General features: G+C 62.8%; 1 protein-coding gene across 1 annotated transcript; it reads right to left on the reverse strand.

Moving 5' to 3' along the window:
• Window positions 1-8,075: 8,075 nt before the first annotated feature.
• On the reverse strand, window positions 8,076-23,402 carry THOP1 (thimet oligopeptidase 1). The gene is made up of 13 exons (XM_054398654.1): window positions 23,387-23,402; window positions 22,612-22,815; window positions 18,778-18,926; window positions 17,892-17,999; window positions 17,086-17,188; window positions 16,731-16,891; window positions 16,453-16,588; window positions 16,005-16,371; window positions 13,386-13,587; window positions 12,101-12,287; window positions 9,826-9,954; window positions 8,936-9,072; window positions 8,076-8,234 (listed from the first exon to the last, which is right to left on the reverse strand). Exons 1-13 carry the CDS (start codon window positions 23,400-23,402, stop codon window positions 8,076-8,078), a joined length of 2,058 nt encoding a protein of 685 aa, XP_054254629.1.
• Between the last annotated feature and the right edge of the window lie 678 nt (window positions 23,403-24,080).

A 24,080-nucleotide genomic window follows, 5' to 3' on the forward strand; every position in this document is an offset into this window, starting at 1 on the left:
CAGCCGGTTTCCTCCCGCCGCTCAGCTCCTCCGGGTCCTTCCCCCCCGGAACCCCTCGGCAGCGCAGAGGAATATTGGGGAGGGGAGGGGGGCAGCGATCTCGGAGTTTGGTGGGGTGGGGGTTCGGCGCCCGGTAAGGGTCGGGTGATGCCCGGGGAGGTGTGGGGCACCGTGTGCCTCAGTTTCCCCGCAGCAACGGGACTAGGGGAGGGAGAGGGGAGGGAGAGGGGAGGGAGGGTTGTGTCCCGCAGGGGTGGCGGCGGGGGGGGGGGGGGGGCGGGGGCGGGGAGGTGAAGCAGAAATCGGGACCTTACCTGGCACCCTGGGGTCCCCCGTGGGGAACGGGGCCTCCGTCACCCCTCCCCGAGGCCATGCAGCTCTTTCGTCCCGGGTGTCCCAGCGGCTCGGTCCCGGCTCGGTGTCCCGCGAACGGGGCGGGGGGACCCGGGACGATCGGGCATCGCCTGCGCAGCTCCGGGCCGGGGCGGGGGGGATCCGGGCGAGGCTTTTTCCTTCCCCCCCCCCCCCCCGCCCCACTCCGCCTCCCGCAACAACTCCTCCCGTCCCTCCCCGCTGCGTTATTAATATCCAGCCCCAAAGGTGCGCCCAGCCCTCCCCGGCCGCTCGTTAACCCTTTGGGGTCCGGAGCTCCGGCGATCAAAGGGGGCTGGTGGGGGGCTGGGCGGGGGAGGGGGGAGGGTGTCGGATGCTGAGCATCCGACACCCTCCCCCCTCCCCCGCCCAGCCCCCCACCAGCCCCAGATGCAAAGGAAAAGCGCAGACAGGCCCCCAGCATTGGTCTCATCCTGATCTGGGACCCCCCCTGATGCTGGAGGGGGAGTTTGGTGCCACTTAAAGAACAATCCGCTCGGGGAGGGCTCGGGGGGGGTGTGGGGGGTGGGTTGGTGGTGTCCTGAGGTGCCAGGGGCTTGGCACAGGTCAGGGTGCTGGAGGTCTCCCCCTCCCCCCACCCCCCTCGCCCTCACTCCCTCAAACTCAGCATCCCCAAGGGTTCCAGCGCCAGCCTGGAACGGAAGGGGTTAAGGTGTCCGGGGTGCGGGTGTCACCTGGGGGTGCCCTCAGCACCAGCACCGCTAGCACCGGGCACTGCAGAGCGGGCAGGATGGTGCCTGGGCAGCATGGGGATGAGCTCCCGGGATGGTACATCCAGGACGTGGGCACTGGGAGGCTCTACAAGCGAGGACGGCTCCTGGGGGAGGTAAATCCTTCATCATCCTCACCCTGGCTTCATCTCTACACCCCCAGCCAGCAACCCCTCTCCCCACCCCGACCCCGCGGGGCACCCCAGCAGCATCAGACCTCCCCCGGGGTCCCCGAGGTGTCCTGCTCTGAGGGGGCAGCCACCGTCGTGCCCTCTGGGGAAGGGGAAACTGAGGCAGTGGGGAGATGCTGGGAGCCAGTTGAGTGTCCCCTGAGCTCCTTATCCCCCTGGGAATGGCACATGGGGATCCAGAAACCCCTCTTTTGCCACCTCGGGGTGCCAGGCTGCCCACTCCAGCAGTTTCCTCTTGGCAGGGTGCCTGCTCTGAGGGGCAGCCACCATCGTGCCCTCTGGAGAAGGGGAAACTGAGGCAGTGGGGAGATGCTGGGAGCCAGTTGAGTGTCCCCTGAGTTCCTTGTCCCCCCGGGAATGGCAGATGAGCACCCAGAACCCCCTCTTTTAGCACCTCGGGGTGCCAGGCTGCCCACACCAGCAGGCTCCTCCCGGCAGGGTGCCTTTGGGTACTGCTACCAGCTGAGAGAGGTGCCCAGCGGCAAGGTCTACGCAGCAAAGGTCATCCCAAGGGCTCGACTCGCTGCGGTGGGCATCAGGGAGAGGGTGAGTCCGGGCGGGGGGGCACACAGAAAGTCCCCCCAGAGAGGTTGGGGTGGGGGGAGAGGGGGAGGGTGATGCCCATGGGGCACCTCGCAGAGCTCTGCCTTCTCAGCCCCCCGGGTGAGTGCCCATCCTGCTGTGGTTGTGCACCGGGGCGGGGGTCGGCGGGGGGGGTGGGGGTGGTCCTGGGATCCAGAGCGTTCCCCGGGGGGCGGAGGGGGGGGGTTGGATGGGGGTGGTCCTGGGATCCAGAGCGTTCCCCGGGGGGCGGGGGGGTGTGGTTCTAGGATCCAGAGTGTTCCCCGGGGGGCGGGGGGCGGGGGGGTGAGGGTGGTCCTGGGATCCAGAGCGTTCCCCGGGGGGCGGGGGGGCGGGGGGGTGAGGGTGGTCCTGGGATCCAGAGCGTTCCCCGGGGGGCGGGGGGGGGTTGGGTGGGGGTGGTCCTGGGATCCAGAGCGTTCCCCGGGGGGCGGGGGGGTGTGGTTCTAGGATCCAGAGTGTTCCCCGGGGGGCGGGGGTGGTCCTGGGATCCAGAGCGGGGGGGCGGGGGGGACGCTGTCGGGCTGATGCAGGTGGAACGGGAACGGGAGCTGCTGTGCCACCTGTGCCACCGCCACCTCGTCCGCCTCCACGGGCACTTCGCGGACCGCAGCCACCTCTACCTGCTGCTGGAGCTCTGCAGCCGGGGGGTGAGGGGAGAAAGCAGCAAACCTCCCCCCTTTCCCCTCCCCCTCCCCGTGCCAGGGCTTCACCAAAGCCCTCAGCTGGCATCCCGCTCCTCCCCCCAGTCCCTGGCTGACATCCTGCGGGCCCGCGGCAGGCTGAAGGAGCTGGAGGTGAGGTTCTACCTGAAGCAGATCATCGCGGGGCTGAGCTACCTCCACGGGCAGGGCATCGTCCACAGGGACCTCAAGCTGAGTGCGTGGGGGGGGGGGGATGGGAGGGTGGGAGGGTGGTGAACCCCCCCCCCACCCCCCCCCCGGGCACCCTTGGGATCATTCTCCTCTGCAGGCAACTTCTTGGTGACCAAGAAGATGCAGGTGAAGATCGGGGACCTGGGACTGGCACAACGGTTGGCACCGGCTGGCCGGCGCTGGGGGTGAGTGGGGTTGTGGTGCTTGTCAAGAGGGTGCTGCCAGGCTGGGTGCCAGCCTGCTTGTACCCCCGGGGTGCTGTCAAGCTGGGTGACACACTCTTTGTACCCCCCCACATGGGGCTGCCAGGCTGGGGTGCCACCCTCCTTGTCCCCCCACCCCCAGGGTGCTGCCAGGCTGGGGTGCCACGCTGCTTGTCAAGAGGGTGCTGCCAGGCTGGGTGCCACCCTGCTTGTCCCCCCACATAGTGTTGCCAGGTTGGGTGCCACTCTACTTGTCTCCCTCCACATAGTGCTGCCAGGCCGGGTGCTACCCTGCTTGCCCCTCCAGGGTGCTGCCAAGATGGATGCCACCCTCCTTGTCTCCCCCCACATAGTGCTGCCAGGCTGGGTGCCACCCTGGTTGTCGCCACATGGTGCTGCCAGGTTGGGTGCCACCCTGCTTGTCCCTCCAGTGTACTGCCAGGCTGGGTGCCACCCTGCTTGTCCCTCCAGGGTACTGCCAAGCTGGATGCCACCCTGCTTGTCTCCCCCCACATAGTACTGCCAGGCTGGATGCCACCCTCCTTGTCCCCCCCCCATAGTACTGCCAGGCTGGGTGCCACTCTACTCGTCTCCCTCCACATAGTGCTGCCAGGCTGGGTGCCACTCTGCTTGTTGCCCCCTCCCCCCCATAGTGCTACCAGGCTGGGTGCTACCCTGTTTGTCCCCCCACATAGTGCTGCCAGGCTAGATGCCACCCTGCTTGTCCCTCCAGGGTACTGCCAAGCTGGATGCCACCCTCCTTGTCGTCCCGTCCGTCCCCCCCCCCCCCCCATAGTGCTGCCAGGCTGGGTGCCACCCTGCTTGTCCCCCCAGGGTGCTGCCAGGCTGGGTGCCACCCTGCTTGTCCCTCCAGGGTTCTGCCAGGCTGGGTGCCAGCCTGCTTCTCCCCCCTCCCCACCCAGGGTGCTGTGTGGGACCCCCAATCACCTGGCACCGGAGGTGTTGGACCGCAGGGGCCATGGGGTGCCCTCAGACATCTGGGCTCTGGGCTGTGCCACGTAAGCAGGGAGCTGGAGGGTGGCAAGGAGGGCAGGGGGAGGGGGCTGGAGGGGCTGCTCCGGGCCCCTCTGAGCACCCAGGACCCCCCCTGCCCCCTCCCAGGTACGAGGCCCTGACTGGCACCCCCCCGTTCGGGGCGGCCCGGAGGCAGGAGCTGTTCTGGCAGATCCGGGGGGCACAGTACCCGGCGGCCCCCCAGCTCTCAGCCCCTGCCCAGGCTCTCATCGCCCACATGCTGCAGCCTGAGCCCGCAGCACGACCCAGCCTGCAGCACGTCCTGCAGCACAGCTTCTTCGTCCGGGTGTGGGGGCACAGCACCACGGGAGGGGATGGGGAGGGGAGGGGGATGGGAGGGGAGATGGGGGTGGGGAGGGGAGATGGGATGGGGAAGGGATGGGATGGGAAGGGGGATGGGATGGAGGTGGGATGGGGATGGGGGAGGGGAGTGGGAGGGGAAGGGGTTGGGGAGGGGATGGGAGGGGGATGGGAAGGGGATGGGATGGGGAGGGGAGATGGGATGGGAATGGGGATGGGGAGGGGATGGAGATGGGATAGGGATGGGGTGGGAGGGACCTCGAGGATCAGCCAGTGCCAGCCCCCACCCCTGCCGTGGGGCAGGGACACCTCCCACCAGCCCAGGTTGCTCAGAGCCACATCCAGCCTGGCCTGGAACACCTCCCCCACCCCCCTGTGCAACCTGTGCCAGGGTCTCACCACCCCCCCTGGTGAGGAGCTCCTTCCTAGCAGCCAGTCTGAGATTACCTACTTCTAGTTCTGCTCCAGCATGAGCCCCAGGGACATGGGGAGGACATGGAGAGGGATCTGGGTGGGATTCAGGATGGGGAGGGAGTGGATGGTCACTGCCTCTTGCTCCTCACCCAGGGCTTCACTCCAGCCAAGCTCCCAGCCCATGCCTGCCACTCGGTGCCCATCCTGGTGTGCCAGGACCTGCTGAGCAGAGCTCTGTGGTGCTGCTGAGGGAGTTGGCAGAAAAAGTGAAGAGGAGCAAAATAAAGACCCAAACCCAACCCCCAAAGGGATCCCTCTGGTTCCAAACTGGGATGGGGAGAAGCTGGGGGGCAAAGGTGCCCATGGGAGAGCTTGGAAGGGGCTTTGGGGGTCCCTCCCCTCACTCTGCTGGCAAGGGGAGGAAGAGAGGGAGGAGTCCTCCTCACCCAGGGCTTCACTCCAGCCAAGCTCCCACCCCATGCCTGCCACTCAGTGCCCATCCTGGTGTGCCAGGACCTGCTGAGCAGAGCTCTGTGGTGCTGGGAGGGGGTTGGCAGTGCTGGCAGCAGTGGGACTCAGCCCTCTCCCCCTCTCCCTCCCTCCACCACCATCCCCACGAAGAATCAACTTCCAGGCCTTGCAGGAACCAAGATCCAGGGAGGGGAAAACCTTTTATTAGTGCTAGGAACCGACTCAAGTCCAGCCCTGGAGGGGAGCAGGAGGGGAGGGGAAGGGACCAGGACAAACCAGGGGCACACAGAGGGCAGGTGGACCCTAGAAAAAGTGAAGGGGAACAAAATAAAAGACCCAAACCCAACCCCCAAAGGGATCCCTCTGGTTGCAGACCGGGATGGGGAGAAGCTGGGGGGCAAAGGTGCCCATGGGAGAGCTTGGAAGGGGCACTGGGGGGTCCCTCCCCTCACTCTGCTGGCAAGGGGAGGGAGGAAGAGAGGGAGGAGAGTGCCTTGGGGTCCCTGCTCAGCTTCACTTCTCCCCTCCCCTCCCCCAAGAGGAGGCAAAGGGCTGAGAGCTCAGTGAATGACATTAAAAGCACCTCCCAGTGTCACCTCCTGAGTGCCTGGCACCAGGGACCCCCTGAAACAGAGGGGAGGGGACACACAGACACAGAGAGGGGACACACAGACGGACACAGAGAGCACCAGGGAGCCACTTGGCTGCTCCTGGACCTGCCCTGCGTGTCAGAGCAAGAGGGGAGGCAGGGAGGGAGGCTGGCACCAGCTGCCCTGTGGCACCAGGAGGGGGTCTGGGGGCTTGAGCTGCACTTTGGGGGAAGCAGAGCAGCTCCAGTGCCACACAGCCCAGAGGGGAGGAGAAAGGAAGGGAAGAGCCCAGGGTGGGGGAGGGGACCACAGGGTGAGACCCTGGGGAGGGACAGCAGCTCCCACCCACAGCCCTGGGCAGGGTTGGGGGGGTGCCAGGGTGGGCACTCAACCCCTTGCCTGCCACCCTCCCTGTGCTCAGCCCACTGAGGAGCTGCAGGGACTGATCCTGCAGCCCCCACCCCCTCCCCCTCTCCCCAGATGAGTGTCACACAGAGCAGGGCAGGGGGTGGTGTGGGCCACCAGCAAATGCCCTCAGCACCTCCTCCCCACAAAAGGCCTGGCACTGGCAGCAGCTCAGAGCTCCCCTTGGTGCCAAGGCTGCAGCCTGCCTGCCCCTGTGCCCTCCCCCTGCAAAACCACCCAGCAGCCTCTGGCTCACAGGCTCCCTGACCCACAGCCCCCCCTCTGCCCCCCAGGTGCCACCAGAGCTGCCCTCCTGCCTGCTGGGGCAGCAGAGAGCACAGCAGAGGGCACAGGGAGGCACAGCATGGCAGGGCACAGCATGCCAAGCCACGCCAGGCCACATGGGCACTGCTTTTAGGCCTCCTCAAGGACAAGGGCACAGCTGGGAGGGGGCAGGTGGCACATCCTGGCTGCTCCCAAGGCTGGGTGAAGGGTTGGGCCCCCAGCCCCAGCCAGAGCTGAAGGCCTGGCACAGTGCCCATTGGCTATTTTTAGCCCTGGCATCTCTGTTCTTTGAAGCTTGTCCACTTTTGTTCCCTTTTCCACAGCCCTCCCCTGTCCCCACCCTGGCTTAGAGGTGACAGCAATAGCAACACCTCCCCCCCCTCTGCTGTGCCAACCCCTGCCCTCCAGCCACCAGCTGGCCCTGGGCACAGGGCTCTGAGGCCCTGGCAGCGTGGTGGGGGGCCAGGCCATGCTCCCCCCCCTCACCCCAAAGCCCTCCTAGCTCTGGGAAGTGCCATCCCTGTGCCCCCCACCTCCCTCTCCCTCCCAGGGACAGCTGAGGGCTTCAGGGCAGGACATGCCAGGGAATGCAGAGGGGGTTTGAGCTCCTGGGGTCCCCCCCCAGCTTCCTCCCACAGCCAGCAGCTGCCCAAAGAGGGGGAGGGGAGCAGCAACTCAGGGTGGGGGAGGAGGGCCCTGGGGTGGGGAGGGTCTGGGGGGTGTCTCTGGGGATGAGAGCAGCTCCTCAGGGTGAGGAGGGTCTGGGGGGGTCTCTGGGGATGAGAGCAGCTCCTCAGGGTGAGGAGGGTCTGGGGGGGTCTCTGGGGATGAGAGCAGCTCCTCAGGGTGAGGAGGGTCTCTGGGGATGAGAGCAGCTCCTCAGAGTGGGGAGCAGGGCCCTGGGGTGGGGAGGGTCTGGAGGGTCTCTGGGGATGAGAGCAGCTCCTCAGGGTGAGGAGGGTCTGGAGGGTCTCTGGGGATGAGAGCAGCTCCTCAGGGTGGGGGAGCAGCTCCTCAGGATGAGGAGGGTCTGGAGGGTCTCTGGGGATGAGAGCAGCTCCTCAGGGTGAGGAGGGTCTGGGGGGTCTCTGGGGATGAGAGCAGCTCCTCAGCAGGGGGAGCAGCTCCTCAGGATGGGGAGGGTCTGGGGGGTGCCTGGTGGGGAGCAGCAGCTCCCTCAGGCTGTTTGTTCCCATCCCCCAGGGCACAAACCAAGCCCAGCCCGGGGGCCAGCCTCATTTCTCCAACAGAAAGGGTTTTAAAACAAAGGCTGAAGCCTGGGGACTCCTCTCCCCCCAGCTGCAAACTCACCCTGCTGCAGACATCAGCCCCAAAGCTCCTGTGGGCTGCCAGCCACAGCCACAAGGAGAGGGGGGAGAGCTGTCACCACACAGCCCTGGACCAGAGCTGAAGCCCAGCTGAAGGTCAGGCTGAGCTGAGAGCAGGATCCTGGAGGGCAGGGCTGGCCCAGGGTGCAGTGTGGTGACAGCAGGACCAGGTGAGGGGGGGGTTGGGGGGGGGGACTGGTGAGAGGACAAAAGGAGCTGGCAGGACTCAGGTGGGGCTGCAGCAGCTCCTCAGCAGCTCCTCAGCAGCTCCTCAGCAGCTCCTCAGCAGCTCCTCAGCAGGCTGAAGGCAGTGAGTTGCTCTCCACCTCCAGTCCTTTGCTGGCCAGGAAGGCATCCTGCTTGGGATCCCGGCCCAGGAACTTCCTCAACATGTCAGAAGCATCCAGGGAACCACCAGGATGCAGGATGCAATTCCTGTAATCCATGCCCACCTGTGAGGAGAGACAGAGGTACAGTCCAGCCACCCTCCTGCCAGCAGGGTCACCTCCTGCCTGATCTGGCAGGCCACAGGCTGCCAACCTCCTTCTCCTCCTGGGTTGCAGCAGAAGTGTGGCCAGCAGGGCCAGGGAGGGGATTCTGCCCCTCTGCTCCTCTCTGCTCAGACCACTCCTGGAGCTCTGGGTCCAGTTCTGGAGCCTCTGTTTCAGGAAGGATCTGGAGGTGCTGGAAGGTGTCCAGAGAAGGGCCAGGAGGAGGAGCAGAGGGCTGGAGCTGCTCTGCTGTGAGCACAGCCTGAGAGAGTTGGGGTTGTGCAGGCTGGAGAGGAGAAGGCTCCCAGGAGACCTTCTGGTGGCCTTGCAGGATCTGCAGGGGGCTCCAGGAAAGCTGGGGAGGGACTTTGGAGGGTGTCAGGGAGTGACAGGACTGGGGGGAATGGAGCAAAACTAGAAGTGGGGAGATTCAGATTGGATGTGAGGAAGAAATTCTTCCCCATGAGGGTGGTGAGAGCCTGGCACAGGTTGCCCAGGGAGGTGGTGGAAGCCTCATCCCTGGAGGTGTTTGCAGCCAGGCTGGAGGTGGCTGTGAGCAACCTGCTGTGGTGTGAGGTGTCCCTGGGCATGGCAGGGGGGTTGGCACAGGCTGAGCCTTGAGCTCCCCTCCAAGCCTGGCAGTTCCCTGCCTCCTTCCTTACCTTACAGTTCATGATCCCCTCCTGCTTGAAGCGGGTGTGGAACATGTCCATGGAGTAGACTTCACTCCAGAGGTAGCCATAGTACTGTGCATCATAGCCACCTGCCAGGTGGCCAAAGGTGGCTGGCATGTTGGTCCCTTGGGGACAAAAGGGGAGGGGGGGCTTAGGAACAACTCAAGAGCATGGAAAACCTTCCCCCCACCCCCCTCCTGAGCTGTCAGTGTGGCTGGGCAGGCCCTGGGCTGGCTCCTTCCCAGCCTCAGGGGAAACAGGGAAGGATTTTCCAGGGGGTTTGGGCCCTGCTTTGCCTGGAGCCAGCAGAAACTGTCCCCATTGGGCCACTTCAGGCTGTCCCCACTGGGCCACTTCAGGCTGTGCCCACTGGGCCAGTTTAGATTATCCCTATTGGGCCAGTTCAGATTGTCCCCACTGGGCCACCTCAAGCTGTCCCCACTGGGCCACCTCAAACTGTCCCCAGGGAGCCACCTCAAGCTGTCCCCACTGGGCCACCTCAAGCTGTCCCCAGGGAGCCACCCCAAGCTGTCCCCACTGGGCCAGTTCAGATTGTCCCCAAGGAGCCACCCCAAGCTGTCCCCACTGGGCCAGTTCAGATTGTCCCCAGGAGCCACCCCAAGCTGTCCCCACTGGGCCAGTTCAGATTGTCCCCAAGGAGCCACCCCAAGCTGTCCCCACTGGGCCAGTTCAGATTGTCCCCAAGGAGCCACCCCAAGCTGTCCCCACTGGGCCAGTTCAGATTGTCCCCAAGGAGCCACCTCAAGCTGTCCCCACTGGGGCCAGCCTGAAGCCTCAAGCCTTGAGAAGAACCCTCCTGAGCCAAGCCTGCTGGGGAGACAGGGAGGAGCTGTGCCCTCCCTCCAGGCCCTGGGTACCTGGGGTGGCAGGGACCCCCAGCACCTCCTGACACAGCTGGGCAAACACCTCCACGGGGTCAGCCTTGGTCTGGGTGTGCAGAGCCTGATCCACCTTGGCCAGGACGATCTGGCGCAGGTTGAAGAGCCCTGGAAGGAGGCAGGGGGAGAAAGGGAAAGGCTGCAGGGCTGGCTCCACACAGGCTGCATGCAGCTCCTGTCCCTCTGCCACCACTCAGCCTGCTGCATGCAGCTCCTGTCCCTCTGCCACCACTCAGCCTGCTGCATGCAGCTCCTGTCCCTCTGCCACCACCCAGCCTGCTGCATGCAGCTCCTGTCCCTCTGCCACCACCCAGCCTGCTGCATGCAGCTCCTGTCCCTCTGCCACCACCCAGCCTGCTGCATGCAGCTCCTGCCCCTCTGCCACCACCCAGCCTGCTGCATGCAGCTCCTGTCCCTCTGCCACCACCCAGCCTGCTGCATGCAGCTCCTGTCCCTCTGCCACCACCCAGCCTGCTGCATGCAGCTCCTGTCCCTCTGCCACCACCCAGCCTGCTGCATGCAGCTCCTGTCCCTCTGCCACCACTCAGCCTGCTGCATGCAGCTCCTGTCCCTCTGCCACCACCCAGCCTGCTGCATGCAGCTCCTGTCCCTCTGCCACCACCCAGCCTGCTGCATGCAGCTCCTGTCCCTCTGCCACCACTCAGCCTGCTGCATGCAGCTCCTGTCCCTCTGCCACCACCCAGCCTGCTGCATGCAGCTCCTGTCCCCTCTGCCACCACCCAGCCTGCTGCATGCAGCTCCTGTCCCTCTGCCACCACCCAGCCTGCTGCATGCAGCTCCTGTCCCTCTGCCACCACCCAGCCTGCTGCATGCAGCTCCTGTCCCTCTGCCACCACCCAGCCTGCTGCATGCAGCTCCTGTCCCTCTGCCACCACTCAGCCTGCTGCATGCAGCTCCTGCCCCTCTGCCACCACTCAGCCTGCTGCATGCAGCTCCTGCCCCTCTGCCACCACCCAGCCTGCTGCATGCAGCTCCTGCCCCTCTGCCACCACCCCGCCTGCTGCATGCAGCTCCTGCCCCTCTGCCACCACCCAGCCTGCTGCATGCAGCTCCTGTCCCTCTGCCACCACCCAGCCTGCTGCATGCAGCTCCTGCCCCTCTGCCACCACCCAGCCTGCTGCATGCAGCTCCTGCCCCTCTGCCACCACTCAGCCTGCTGCATGCAGCTCCTGCCCCTCTACCACTCAGCCTGCTGCATGCAGCTCCTGCCCCTCTGCCACCACTCAGCCTGCTGCATGCAGCTCCTGCCCCTCTGCCACCACCCAGCCTGCTGCATGCAGCTCCTGTCCCTCTGCCACCACCCAGCCTGCTGCATGCAGCTCCTGTCCCTCTGCCACCACCCAGCCTGCTGCATGCAGCTCCTGCCCCTCTGCCACCACCCAGCCTGCTGCATGCAGCTCCTGCCCCTCTGCCACCACCCAGCCTGCTGCATGCAGCTCCTGTCCCTCTGCCACCACTCAGCCTGCTGCATGCAGCTCCTGCCCCTCTGCCACCACCCAGCCTGCTGCATGCAGCTCCTGCCCCTCTGCCACCACCCAGCCTGCCCCAGCACCTCCTGCCCCTCTGCCACCACCCAGCCTGCCCCAGCACCTCCTGCCACACCAACCTCAACTCTTCCCAGAGGTACTGAAGCAGATCTGGCTCCTGCCCCTCTCAATCCCTTCATTCCCCACAGCACAGGGAGCAGGACAAAGCCTCTCCTCTGCCTGCCCAGGTCATAGAATCCCAGGCTGGGTTGGGTTGGAAGGGACCTCAAAGCTCAGGCAGTTCCAAGCCCCCCTGCCATGTGCAGGGACCCCTCCCCCCAGCCCAGGGTGCTCAGGGCCTCATCCAGCCTGGCCTTGAGCACCTCCAGGGAAGAGGCATCCCTGGAAACCTGTGCCTTGAGCACCTCCAGGCAGGGGGCAGCCACAGCCTCCCTGGGCAACCTGTGCCAGTCTCTCCCCACCCTCACTCCCAACAATTCCTTCCTCATCTCCACTCTCAGTCTCCCCTCTCCCAGCTCCAAGCCATTGTCCCTCATCCTGTCACTCCCAGCCCTTATCCAAAGTCCCTCCCCAGCTCTCCTGGGCTCCCCTTCAAGGCTGCTCCAAGCTCATCCCTGAAGCCTTCTTTACTCCAGGCTGAAGAGATTCAACTCACTCCAGAACTGGTAGAGGTCACTAAGGATCTCCTTCCCCTCCCCACCCCGAGGGGACCCAGGGACAAAGCTCTGCCCTCCAGCTGTGCTCACCTGTGTTTGCCTGCCTGGATTTGATCAGCTTCTCCAGCAGCTCATCAGGGATGGGGCTTCCAGTCTTGTAGTGCCTGGACATGCGCAGCAGAGGCTCCTTCTCCCACACCCAGTTCTCCAGCATCTGGGAGGGAGCCTCCACAAAGTCCCTCTCCACGTGTGTCCCACTGAACATGGCAAACTCAGCCTAGGAGACAGGGCAAGCTCACAGCCTGCCTGCCCCTCAGCCCAAGGGAGGGTAAGGAGAGGGCAGGAAGGGACCAAACCCTCCTTCCATCAGAGAATCAACCAGGCTGGAAAAGACCTCAGAGATCATCAAGTGCCAGCTGTCACCCAAGCCCTCCTGACAACCAAACCCTGGCTCCAAGGGCCACATCCAATCCTTTTCTGAACACCTCCAGGGATGGGGACTCAGCACCTCCCTGGGCAGCACATCCCATGGCCAATTCCTCTTTCTGGGAAGAGCTTTCTCCTCACCTCCAGCCTAAACCTCCCCTGCACAGCTTGAGGCTGTGTCCTCTTCTTCTGCTGCTGGCTGCCTGGGAGCAGAGCCCAACCCCCACCTGGCTGCAACCTCCCTGCAGGGAGCTGTGGAGAGCAATGAGGTCTGCCCTGAGCCTCCTCTTCACCCCCAGCTCCCTCAGCCTCTCCTCACAGGGCTGTGCCCCAGACCCCTCCCCAGCTTTGTTGCCCTTCTCTGGACACCTTCCAGCATCTCAACCTCTCTCTTGAACTGAGGAGCCCAGAACTGGACTCAGCACATTGAACAGGAAAAGAAAAGAGAGAGACTGAACAGGAAAAGAAAAGAGACTGAACAGGAAAAGAAAAGAGAGAGACTGAACAGGAAAAGAAAAGAGAGAGACTGAACAGGAAAAGAAAAGAGAGAGACTGAACAGGAAAAGAAAAGAGAGAGACTGAACAGGAAAAGAAAAGAGAGAGACTGAACAGGAAAAGAAAAGAGAGAGACTGAACAGGAAAAGAAAAGAGAGAGACTGAACAGGAAAAGAAAAGAGAGAGACTGAACAGGAAAAGAAAAGAGAGAGACTGAACAGGAAAAGAAAAGAGAGAGACTGAACAGGAAAAGAAAAGAGAGAGACTGAACAGGAAAAGAAAAGAGAGAGACTGAACAGGAAAAGAAAAGAGACTGAACAGGAAAAGAAAAGAGACTGAACAGGCAAGAAAAGAGACTGAACAGGAAAGAAAAGAGACTGAACAGGAAAGAAAAGAGACTGAACAGGAAAAGAAAAGAGACTGAACAGGCAAGGAGATCTTGATCAGGCCTCACCTGAGAGCAGAGCTGGTGCATGACATGCCCAAACTCATGGAAGTAGGTCTCCACTTCATCATGCTGCAGCAGGGAAGGAGCATCTGGGGTGGGCTTGGTGAAATTGGCCACCATGGCAGCCACGGAGATCTGCCTGCTGGAGTCTGGCAGGAGGCAGCCTGGCTGCAGGCCGAAGCAGGCAGCATGTCCATACTTCCCTTCCCTAGGTGGGCACAGGGCAGGGTTACAGGGAGCTCACCCCCCACCCCCAGCCAGCCAGGAGCCACAGGAGTCATGGAATGGGTTGGGGTTGGAAGGGATCTTAATGATCAGCCAATCCCAACCCCCCCTCTGCCACGGGCAGGGACCCCTCCCCCCAGCCCAGGGTGCTCAGGGCCTCATCCAGCCTGGCCTGGAACACCTCCACAGCCTCCCTGGGCAACCTGTGCCAGGCTCTCCCCAGCCTCACTCTCAACAATTCCTTCCTCATCTCCACTCTCAGTCTCCCCTCTCCCAGCTCCAAGCCATTTTCCTTCATCCTGTCCCTCCCAGCCCTTGTCAGAAGTCCCTCCCCAGCTCTCCTGCAGCCCCTTTCAGGTCAGGAAGCTCAACAGAAAATTCTCCAGGAGGTTTGTGCCCATCAGTGCTCACTCAGCTTGCCTGAAGACCCCCAAAATCTGTTGCCTCTTGCCATGGGGGGGGGGAGGAACTTTAGCATCACAGAATCCCAGAATGGGTTGGGTTGGAAGGGACCTCAAAGCTCAGCCAGGTCCAACCCTCCTGCCATGGGCAGGGACACCTCCCACCAGCCCAGGGTGACTCAAGGCCTCATCCAGCCTGGTCCTGAACACCTCCAGGCATGGGGCAACCACAGCCTCCCTGGGTGACCTGTGCCAGGCTCTCCCCACCCTCATTGGGAAGAATTTCTCCCTAATCTCCATGCTCTCAGTCTCTCCTCTCCCAGCTCCAAGCCAGTGTCCTCATCCTGGCACTCCCAGCCCTGGTCCAAAGTCCCTCCCCAGCACTCCTGGAGCCCTTCCAGGTAGTGGAAGTCTGCTCTAAGTTCTCCTTGGAGCCTTCCCTTCTCCAAGCTGAGCAGCCCCAACTCTCAGAATAGAAGCTGCTGGGGATGCCAGGGACACCTGCTGTGCTCCTGGGACCCTCTACTCCTGGGACACCTCCACTCGTGGGACACCTGCTGTGCTCCTGGGACACCTCCACTCCTGGGACACCTTCACTCCTGGGACACCTTCACTCCTGGGACACCCCCACTCCTGGGACACCCCCACTCCTGGGACACCTCCACTCCTGGGACACCTCCACTCCTGGGACACCTTCACTCCTGGGACACCTTCACTCCTGGGACACCTTCACTCCTGGGATATCCCCACTCCTGGGACACCCCCACTCCTGGGACACCCCCACTCCTGGGACACCCCACTCCTGGGACACCCCCACTCCTGGGACACCCCCACTCCTGGGACACCTCCACTCCTGGGACACCCCACTCCTGGGACACCCCCACTCCTGGGACACCCCACCCCTGGGACACCTTCACTCCTGGGACCCCTCACTCCTGGGACACCCCACCCCTGGGACACCCCCACCCCTGGGACACCCCCACTCCTGGGACACCCCACCCCTGGGACCCCTCACCCCTGGGACCCCTCACCCCTGGGACCCCTCACTCCTGGGACACCCCACCCCTGGGACACCCCACCCCTGGGACACCCCACCCCTGGGACACCCCCACTCCTGGGACACCCCCACTCCTGGGACACCCCACCCCTGGGACACCCCACCCCTGGGACCCCTCACTCCTGGGACACCCCACCCCTGGGACACCCCACTCCTGGGACCCCTCACTCCTGGGACCCCTCACTCCTGGGACACCCCACCCCTGGGACCCCTCACTCCTGGGACACCTTCACTCCTGGGACACCTCCACTCCTGGGACACCTCCACTCCTGGGACACCCCACCCCTGGGACACCCCACCCCTGGGACCCCTCACTCCTGGGACACCTTCACTCCTGGGACACCTCCACTCCTGGGACACCCCCACTCCTGGGACACCCCCACTCCTGGGACACCCCACCCCTGGGACACCCCACCCCTGGGACCCCTCACTCCTGGGACACCCCACCCCTGGGACCCCTCACTCCTGGGACACCTTCACTCCTGGGACACCTCCACTCCTGGGACACCTCCACTCCTGGGACACCCCACCCCTGGGACCCCTCACTCCTGGGACACCCCACTCCTGGGACACCCCACCCCTGGGACACCTCCACCCCTGGGACACCTCCACCCCTGGGACACCTCCACCCCTGGGACACCCCCACTCCTGGGACACCCCACCCCTGGGACACCTCCACTCCTGGGACACCCCCACTCCTGGGACACCTCCACTCCTGGGACACCTCCACTCCTGGGACACCTCCACTCCTGGGACATCCCACTCCTGGGACACCCCCACTCCTGGGACACCTCCACTCCTGGGACACCTCCACTCCTGGGACACCCCCACTCCTGGGACACCCCACTCCCTCTCCACACCATTTAGGAGCAGGCCAAGCTCTCCTCTTGCCCAGGCTCTGCTCCTCCTTCCCCCAGCCCTCCTCCCTTGCTCTTCCCTCACCGTGGGTAGAGGTCCAGGTAGAACTTCCCAATCACCTCCCCGGAGGAGGCGTCCTTCACCGTGTAGAGCTGAACGTCCTCGTGCCAGACCTGAGCCTTCTCCTCCAGGTGGAAGGTGAGGCCCAGCAGCTCCTGGTAAATGGCCAGCAGGCCCGTGGTGACCACCTGCATGGGGAAATACTCCTTCAGCAGGTTCTGGTCCACGCTGTACTTGGTCTCCTCCACCTGGTTCATGTAGTAGCGCATGTCCCAGGCGTTGATGCGGTCGTCGAAGTCCAGCCCACGCTTCTCACACTCCTTCTTCTTCAGCTCCAAGATCACAGCCCTCTCCTTCTCCCCAAGGGGTTTCAGCTTCTGGGCCAGCTCATCTAAGGAAGGACCCAAAAAGTCAAGCAGGATGAGCACTGGAGGGCAGCAGCCCAGCCCTTGGCCCTGCTCTCAGCCCTTACCCAGGAAGGTGGCCACCGTCTGGCTGGTCTTGGCCATGTTCATCTCCAGCACGAAGTCTGCATGGGTGCTGAAGCCCAGCAGGTTGGCTTTCTGAGCCCTCAAGTCCACCAGCTCCTTCAGGATCAAGCAATTCTCCTGCCAAAGGAGAGCCAAAGCAGGAGGGAAGCGGGTTAGGGAGGTGGAGATAGGAAGCATGGGGTGGGTGGAAGCATCGAGCCCCAGCCAGGCTCCCTTGGGCTCTGGGAGCTGACCTGGCAAGCAGCTGAGCTCCTCCTACCTCTTTGCACCTGGAGTTGAACATCTCCTCCACCTTCCTCCTTGTCTCAGGCACGTAGCACTTCTTCAGCAGAGGGAAATAGTGAGGGTATTTCAAGGTGACTTTCAGCTTGCCATCCTCTGTCTTCTCCAGGGAGTTGAGGAAGTCCTCAGGGAGCCCTCCTGAGGCAAAAAAAAAAACCCAAAGAGCAGGCAGGACCTGATGGGAGAGCCCAGAGCTGCACAGCAGCAGGGCTCCTGTGCTGCTCCTGAGGCCAGAGGAATCCCAACACTCAGAGAGCCACCACAGGAGAAAATTAAACATCCCCCCTCCCCACCCCCCAGAAAAAAAAAAAAAAAAAAAATTAGCTCCCTACCTAATTCCTCCCTGGAGAAGGGCAAGAAGGTGGTGTCTTCATTGAGGTTCTTGTTGAAGTCTATGCAAAGCACACTCAGCTTTTTCTTAATAGCTTTGATTTTCTTGAGAAATAAAGAGATGGAGAGAGTGGAAAAAAAAAAAAAAAAAAAAAAAAAAAAAAAAAACAACCCAAAACCAAAAAGTCAGCCCCAAAGGGAGAAGGCAACAAACAGCTTTGGCCATCTCCAGCCTGCTGAGCTGCCCAGAGGCCTGCCCTTGGCTGCATTCTAAATGCCAAGCTGCAGAATTCACTGCAGCTCAGCACTGGTGCTGAGCTCTCCAGCCTAGAACAGGCTCTCTTTGATCACACCTGGTAAGGGAACAGACAGCTCAGCAAGGTCCCAGCCACCTCCTGCCAGCTGAGGAGCTGCAGGTGTTTAAGCAACAACCTCCTCTAGCCTGATTTCATCTCCTTTCCCTTCTTCTCCTCCCCAGCTCCTTCACTGGTGTGTGGGAAGAGGGAGGTCCTGAGCAGCTCAGTCCCCAACCAGCCCTAGGAGGGGAGGGGAAACCTTCTCCAACTGCCCCTTTGAATGTGGGGTGCTGCTTCCAGATCTGCAATTCCAGCTTCTCAGGAGCCCCCCAACTCTCACTGTTGACCCAGTGTCAACCTCACTTGGTAAGGGGAAAGGAAAAGGAGCCTGGAGCCACCCAGGGTCACAGGAATCAGGGGTAAAGTCCAGGGGTCTGAGCCTCAGCCTGCTCTGTCCTGTGCTCCTGCAAGGCCTCCTCTCTGTGTGCTCCCTTGGAGCTCTGTGACCTCACCTCCTGTGTCTCCTCAGGCAGGTGGAGTCCGTTTCTTTTACCCAGTTTGATCAACCTCTCCAGGTACCTCTTTGCTTCAGGCTTCAGGGAAGCACTCTCTGCTTTCTCCTGCAGAACAAAAGCCAGCAGCTCAGCCAAGGGTGGGATCAGGTGGTGCAGGGCACCCAGAGAAGAGGAGCTGGGGGGTGAGTGGGACAGCAGTGACCCCGAAACAGGTGGAAGGCTTTGGTGTGTCAGCTCCTGTTGGATTGCTTCAAGCATGCCCCCTCCGTGCCCTTCCCAGGGCATCATCCAGCCCCTTCCTGGATTAGCTGAGGCTTTGGGGGGGAGCAGAGCCCTCAAACCCCAACTCCCCAGCTCTCTGCCATGATCACATCAGGATCCAGCTGCAGGCCTGACTCACTCTCAATCCCTCAGAACCACAGAATCATTAAGCCCTCTAAGTCCAACCCTCAACCCACCACCCCCATGCTCATGTCCCCTGCTTGTTTCTTGAACCCCCTCCAGGGATGGGCACTCCACCACCTCTCCCTGGGCAGCCTGTGCCAATCCCTGACCACTCTTGCAGCCAAGAAATTGTTCCTCATCTCCAACCTGACCCTCCCCCTGGTGCAGCTGGAGGCCATTTCCTCTTGTCCTGGTACCTGGGAGAAGAGGCCAACATGGGCCTCACTCCAACCTCCTTTCAGGCAGCAGCAGAGAGCAATGAGGTCTCCCCTCGACCCTCACCAACCCCCAGCTCCCTCAGCATCTCCTCACAAGCTCTGCTCTCTGAACCCCCCTGCAGCTTCGTTGTCCATCTGTGTCTGGGACAAAGGAAAAGAGCTCCTGGCAGTTGCAGCAGGATTGCCCTGCTCAGAGAGGGAGCAGCCTCCCAAGCACTCACCTGGAGCCAGACAATCCTCTGGTACACATCCTGCCTCATGCTCATCTCCACATCAAACTCGGAGAGCTTCTTGTCAGCCTCAGTGCTGGCTGCCCTGATGTCCTTGCAGGGTGAGACGTGCTGGGGGAAGTCCAGCATGTTCCGGCGGACTGGGGGGGGGGGACAGGAGAGGGATCAGGGCTGAAGGCAACAGCTCCATGGCCCAGAGCTGCTCCTGGGTGGGAGCATGAACAAGAGAGGCTGTGTTAGCTGGGAGCCAGCTGGACAGCCCTGGAGCCTGGCCTGCACCACCCACACACCAGGGAAGAGTGAGGGAGGCTGCTGCCAGCAGACAAAGCCAGAGCTGTGCCCCCGGGGAGTGCCCCGCAGCAGCCACTCACCCCTGCCCTGCTGCTGGGCACAGCTCTGCTGCTGCTGGGCACAGCTCTGCTGCTGCTGCTGGGCACAGCCCTGCTGCCCTTCCCCTCCACAGCCCAGGCACAACTCTGCTGCTGCTGGGCACAACTCTGCTGCTGCTGCTGGGTACAGCCCTGCTGCTGCTGGGCACAGCTCTGCTGCCCTTCCCCTCCACAGCCCAGGCACAGCCCTGCTGCTGCTGCTGGGCACAGCCCTGCTGCTGGGTACAGCCCTGCTGCTGCTGCTGGGTACAGCCCTGCTGCTGCTGCTGGGCACAGCCCTGCTGCTGCTGCTGGGTACAGCCCTGCTGCTGCTGCTGGGCACAACTCTGCTGCTGCTGCTGGGCACAGCCCTGCTGCTGCTGCTGGGTACAGCTCTGCTGCTGCTGCTGGGTACAGCCCTGCTGCTGCTGCTGGGCACAACTCTGCTGCTGCTGCTGGGCACAGCCCTGCTGCTGCTGCTGGGCACAGCCCTGCTGCTGCTGCTGGGCACAGCCCTGCTGCTGCTGCTGGGTACAGCCCTGCTGCTGCTGCTGGGCACAACTCTGCTGCTGCTGCTGGGCACAGCCCTGCTGCTGCTGCTGGGCACAGCCCTGCTGCTGCTGCTGGGCACAGCCCTGCTGCTGCTGCTGGGTACAGCCCTGCTGCTGCTGCTGGGTACAGCCCTGCTGCTGCTGCTGGGCACAACTCTGCTGCTGCTGCTGGGCACAACTCTGCTGCCCTTCCCCTCCACAGCCCAGGCACATCTGTTCTCCAGACCCTTCCCCAAGCTTTGTTGCCCTTCTCTGGACCTTCTCCATTCCCTCCATGTCTTCCTTGGAGCAAAGGGACCCAAAACTGCCCCCAGGACTTGAGCTGTGACCTCCCCAGTGCCACAATCACTTCCCCATCACTGGACACCAGGGCAGCATCGCTGGCACAACTCCTCCCTTTAGAGGACCAGGCTAAAAGTGCCACCCTGCAGACACCCCAAAAAGCCCCAGGCGTGCCCTCTCCTGACACATTCCCATCTTAGAACCAAAGCCAGGGGGAACATTCCTGGCCACCACCTCTGCAAAACCTCAAGGACCACCGAGCCCTCGGCGGGGAAGGCAACCAGAAGGCTGAAAGCGCAGCAGAAGGTGGAGCAGGCAGCTCCCCTCTGCTGCCCAGGCAAAGCACTGCCAGTTCTGCTGAAGTGGACAGCAGCCCCCTGCTTAGTCAGGGCTTTTCCCTCCTTCTTTTGGGCACAAGCAAGCAGAGAGAAGGCAGCAGGGAGAAAGGCAGCAGAGGTTTTGCAGGCTGCTTTCCGAAGCGCCGAGACGCGGCGGTGGGGGACGGCGAACAGATGCTGGGAGGCTGGGGAGGGAGGGAGGGAGGGAGGGATGGAGGGAAGAAGGGAGGAATGGAGGGGGGGAAGGGAAGTGGGGAGCGCTGCCTGACTTTGGGGTTTTCTTGCTGTAAATAATTAGCCAGGGAGAGATGGAAGCCTGCAGTGTTTGGGCAGCCTGGTGCCATCCTGTCCTGTCACGTCACAGCTAATCCCTCAAGCCACAGAGCTGGTGGGGAGGGAGAGGCTGAGCCTGCACTGTGGGGAGGGAAAGAGAATTGCCAGGGATGGAAGGGAGCTCAAGGCTCAGCCAGTCCCAACCCCCCTGCCATGCCCAGGGACACCTCACACCACAGCAGGTTGCTCACAGCCACCTCCAGCCTGGCCTTGAACACCTCCAGGGATGAGGCTTCCACCACCTCCCTGGGCAACCTGTGCCAGGCTCTCACCACCCTCCTGGGGAAGAATTTCCTCCTCACATCCAATCTGAATCTCCCCACTTCTAGTTTTGTTTCATTCTTCCCCAGTCCTATCCCTCCCTGACAGCCTCCAAAGTCCCTCCCCAGCTTTCCTGGAGCCCCCTTCAGATCCTGGAAGGCCACCAGAAGGTCTCCTGGGAGCCTTCTCCTCTCCAGCCTGCACAACCCCAACTCTCTCAGGCTGTGCTCACAGCAGAGCAGCTCCAGCCCTCTGCTCCTCCTCGTGGCCCTTCTCTGGACACCTTCCAGCACCTCCAGATCCTTCCTGGAACAGAGGCTCCAGCACTGGACCCAGAGCTCCAGGAGTGGTCTCAGCAGAGTGGAGCAGAGGGGCAGAATCCCCTCCCTGGCCCTGCTGGCCACACTTCTCCTGCTGCAGCCCAGGCTCTGCTTGGCTCTCTGGGCTGCAAGTGCTCACTGCTGGCTCCTGCTGAGCTTCTCCTCCCCCAGCACCCCCAAGTCCCTCTCCTCAGGGCTGCTCTCCAGCCAGACCCTGCCCAGCCTGCATTTGTGCTTGGGTTTGCCCTGCCCCAGCTGCAGAACTGAATGTCAGAAAAGAGCTGAAAAGAGCTTTCCTGAGAGCATCTGAAGCATTTCTGCTGATGTGGTTTGCTCTAATTAATGCACCTAGGCACAGAAAAAGGAGGAGACAACCTGGCAAACCTCACTGCAGCTCCTCCTGCTGCCAAAGCACCAGCCCTGGGTTTGCCTCACTCATCTGTTCCAGATCTGCTCTACTCTTTGGGCTTACATCTAGCTGGATAAACATGGGACTGGCCACAAACCCAGCACACTGCTGAGGGAGCAAAGCATGGAGAAAGGAGGATGACAGCACAGAGGGAAAAAAAAAGGAAGAATGAACCATCAAAACCTTCTTCCTAATGACAGAGAATCATAAAAGGGTTTAGGTTGGAAGGGACCTCAGAGATCATCTACTCCAAACCCTCCTGCCATGGGCAGGGACACCTCCCACCTGCTCAGGTTGCTCAAGGCCTCATTCAGCCTGGCCTTGAACACTCCCAGGAATGAGGCAACCACAGCCTCTCTGGCCAGTCTGTTCCAAAGTCTCACCAACCTCCTACTGAAGAGCTTCTTCCTCAGCTCCACTCTAACCCTGCTCTGCCTCAGCTTCAAACCATTCCCCCTTGGCCTGGCTCAGACACCCTCAGGAAAAGTCCTTCTGCAACTTTCCTGGAGGATCCCTGCAGGCAGCTCTAAGGTGTCCCTGGAGCCTTCTCCTCTCCAGGCTGCACACCCCCAGCTCCCTCAGCCTGTGCTCACAGCAGAGCTGCTCCAGCCCTGGGATCATCTTTGTGGCCTCCTCTGGGCTCTCTCCAGCAGCTCTGTGTCCTTTTTCTGCTGGGGACCCCAGACCTGGAGGCAGGATTGGAGGTGAGGTCTGAGCAGAGCAGAGCCCAGGGGCAGGATCCCCTCTCCTGCCCTGCTGCCCAACCTCCTCTGGCTGCAGCCCAGCACACAGCTGCCTGCTGGGCTGCAGGAGGGCACTGCTGGCTCTCATCAATCAACACCCCCAAGTTTTCTTTTCTTCAGGGACAACTCTCAACCCACTCCACCCTCAGCCTGGGGTTGTGCCTGGTGTTGGCCCACACTGCTTCCCAGCCAGCCCAGGGCTGCCTCTCAGCATACTCACCTGTATACTCCACCTCCACATCAGCCAGAGCCTTCAGGGTGTTTTCATAGGACACCTCACCCTGCTCCTGGGAGCCCACCCGGTCATACACCAGCTTGGTCCTCTCTGTCAGCTCTGCAGCCATGCTTTCAATCTGCTCTGCAGTCAGGTCCCATCTCAGCTGATTTGCCACCAGTCTGGGGGCCTGGCTGTCCACGACATTACCTGGGGAGGAAGCACTCTCTGTGAGACCTGCTCTTAACCGAGCTGGGAGAGGGGGAAAAAAAACCCAAAACCCACAAAACAATTCAGCTGCACAGCTAAAGCCTTATCAAAGCACTCACAGGTGGGGTCCAGCAAACAAACCACACCGCTGGGGCTCCTCAGGAAGCAGGATGCTGGCAGCAATCAACAGCCAGATTATTTTCCGGGCACTCTTTCCCCTCTCAGCCATGACAAACCCTTCAGAGAAATCCGACTCCCTCCCCGCCATGCTCCTGGCAGGTGCCTCGGCGCATGGGAGGCGGGGGAAGGGTTGTTAACGGCTGTCCCCAGCCCGGAGAGGGAGCTATGGGACGCAGAGGTGACAGCCGCGGCTGCAGCTGACCTCCGCACACAGCCCTCCCTCAACTCCCCCTTTTTCTGACCCCATTTCTGCTCCCACTAGCCCACGCCACGCCAGCTCCTCGCCCTTCGCCCTCCTCTCCTCGTCCCCGCCGCCGTCTCGGCGGTGCTCCCCACCCTCAGCCCAGCCCCCTCGCTGCCTCTCAGCTCCCCTCTCCTCGCCGCTCGGTACCTGTCGGGGGGGCCATGCTGGGGGTGCCGGGGGTACGGGGCGGCCCCGCTCTGCTGACGAGGCCGGGAGGAGACCGCGCCGGCCCCACGCACGGACCATGTGCCCCAACCAGCGAGGCGGGAGAGGAGGATAGAGCGGCCGCTCAGGGGCATTCTGGGAGCGGGGAGGACCTATTCCGCGCTGCCCTTCCCTTCACCCCACCTAAACCGGGACGAGCGGCCCATCCATCCGCACGCGTACCCCGGCTCTCAGCCCCCGGTGGTTCCGGGAGAAACCCGGGAGTGGATCTCACCCGGAGCGGCAGCGCGGCTCGGGCCTCCCCCCGGCTCCGGCCCCCGCAGCCGTTCCCATGGCAACGCCTTCATCTCTATGGTCAGAGCCGGGGCGCATCCAAACCCTCCGGTCCCGCCCCCGAGCGGCGGGAGCCGGGCATGCGCACGGTGCTCATAGCGCGCGTTCTCACCCCCTTCTTTTCTATATAAGGGAATGTGGGCGGGGCCCGGCAGGGGGGCGGGCGGTGTTTGGCGGGAGCGCAGCCGCGTCCCGGCGCAGGGTAGAGCGCGCAGGCGCTCCTGGGCGCGGCGCATGCGCAGTGCTGAGCCCGCCCCGGCCGAGGCGAGTGTCGGGGTCCCGGTGAGCGGGGCGGGGCCGGGCCGGTGCATGGGGAACCGAACCTGACCCAACCCAACCGAAC

Source organism: Indicator indicator, unplaced genomic scaffold, assembly GCF_027791375.1.
Source record: "Indicator indicator isolate 239-I01 unplaced genomic scaffold, UM_Iind_1.1 iindUn_scaffold_74, whole genome shotgun sequence".
Taxonomy (NCBI): domain Eukaryota; kingdom Metazoa; phylum Chordata; class Aves; order Piciformes; family Indicatoridae; genus Indicator; species Indicator indicator.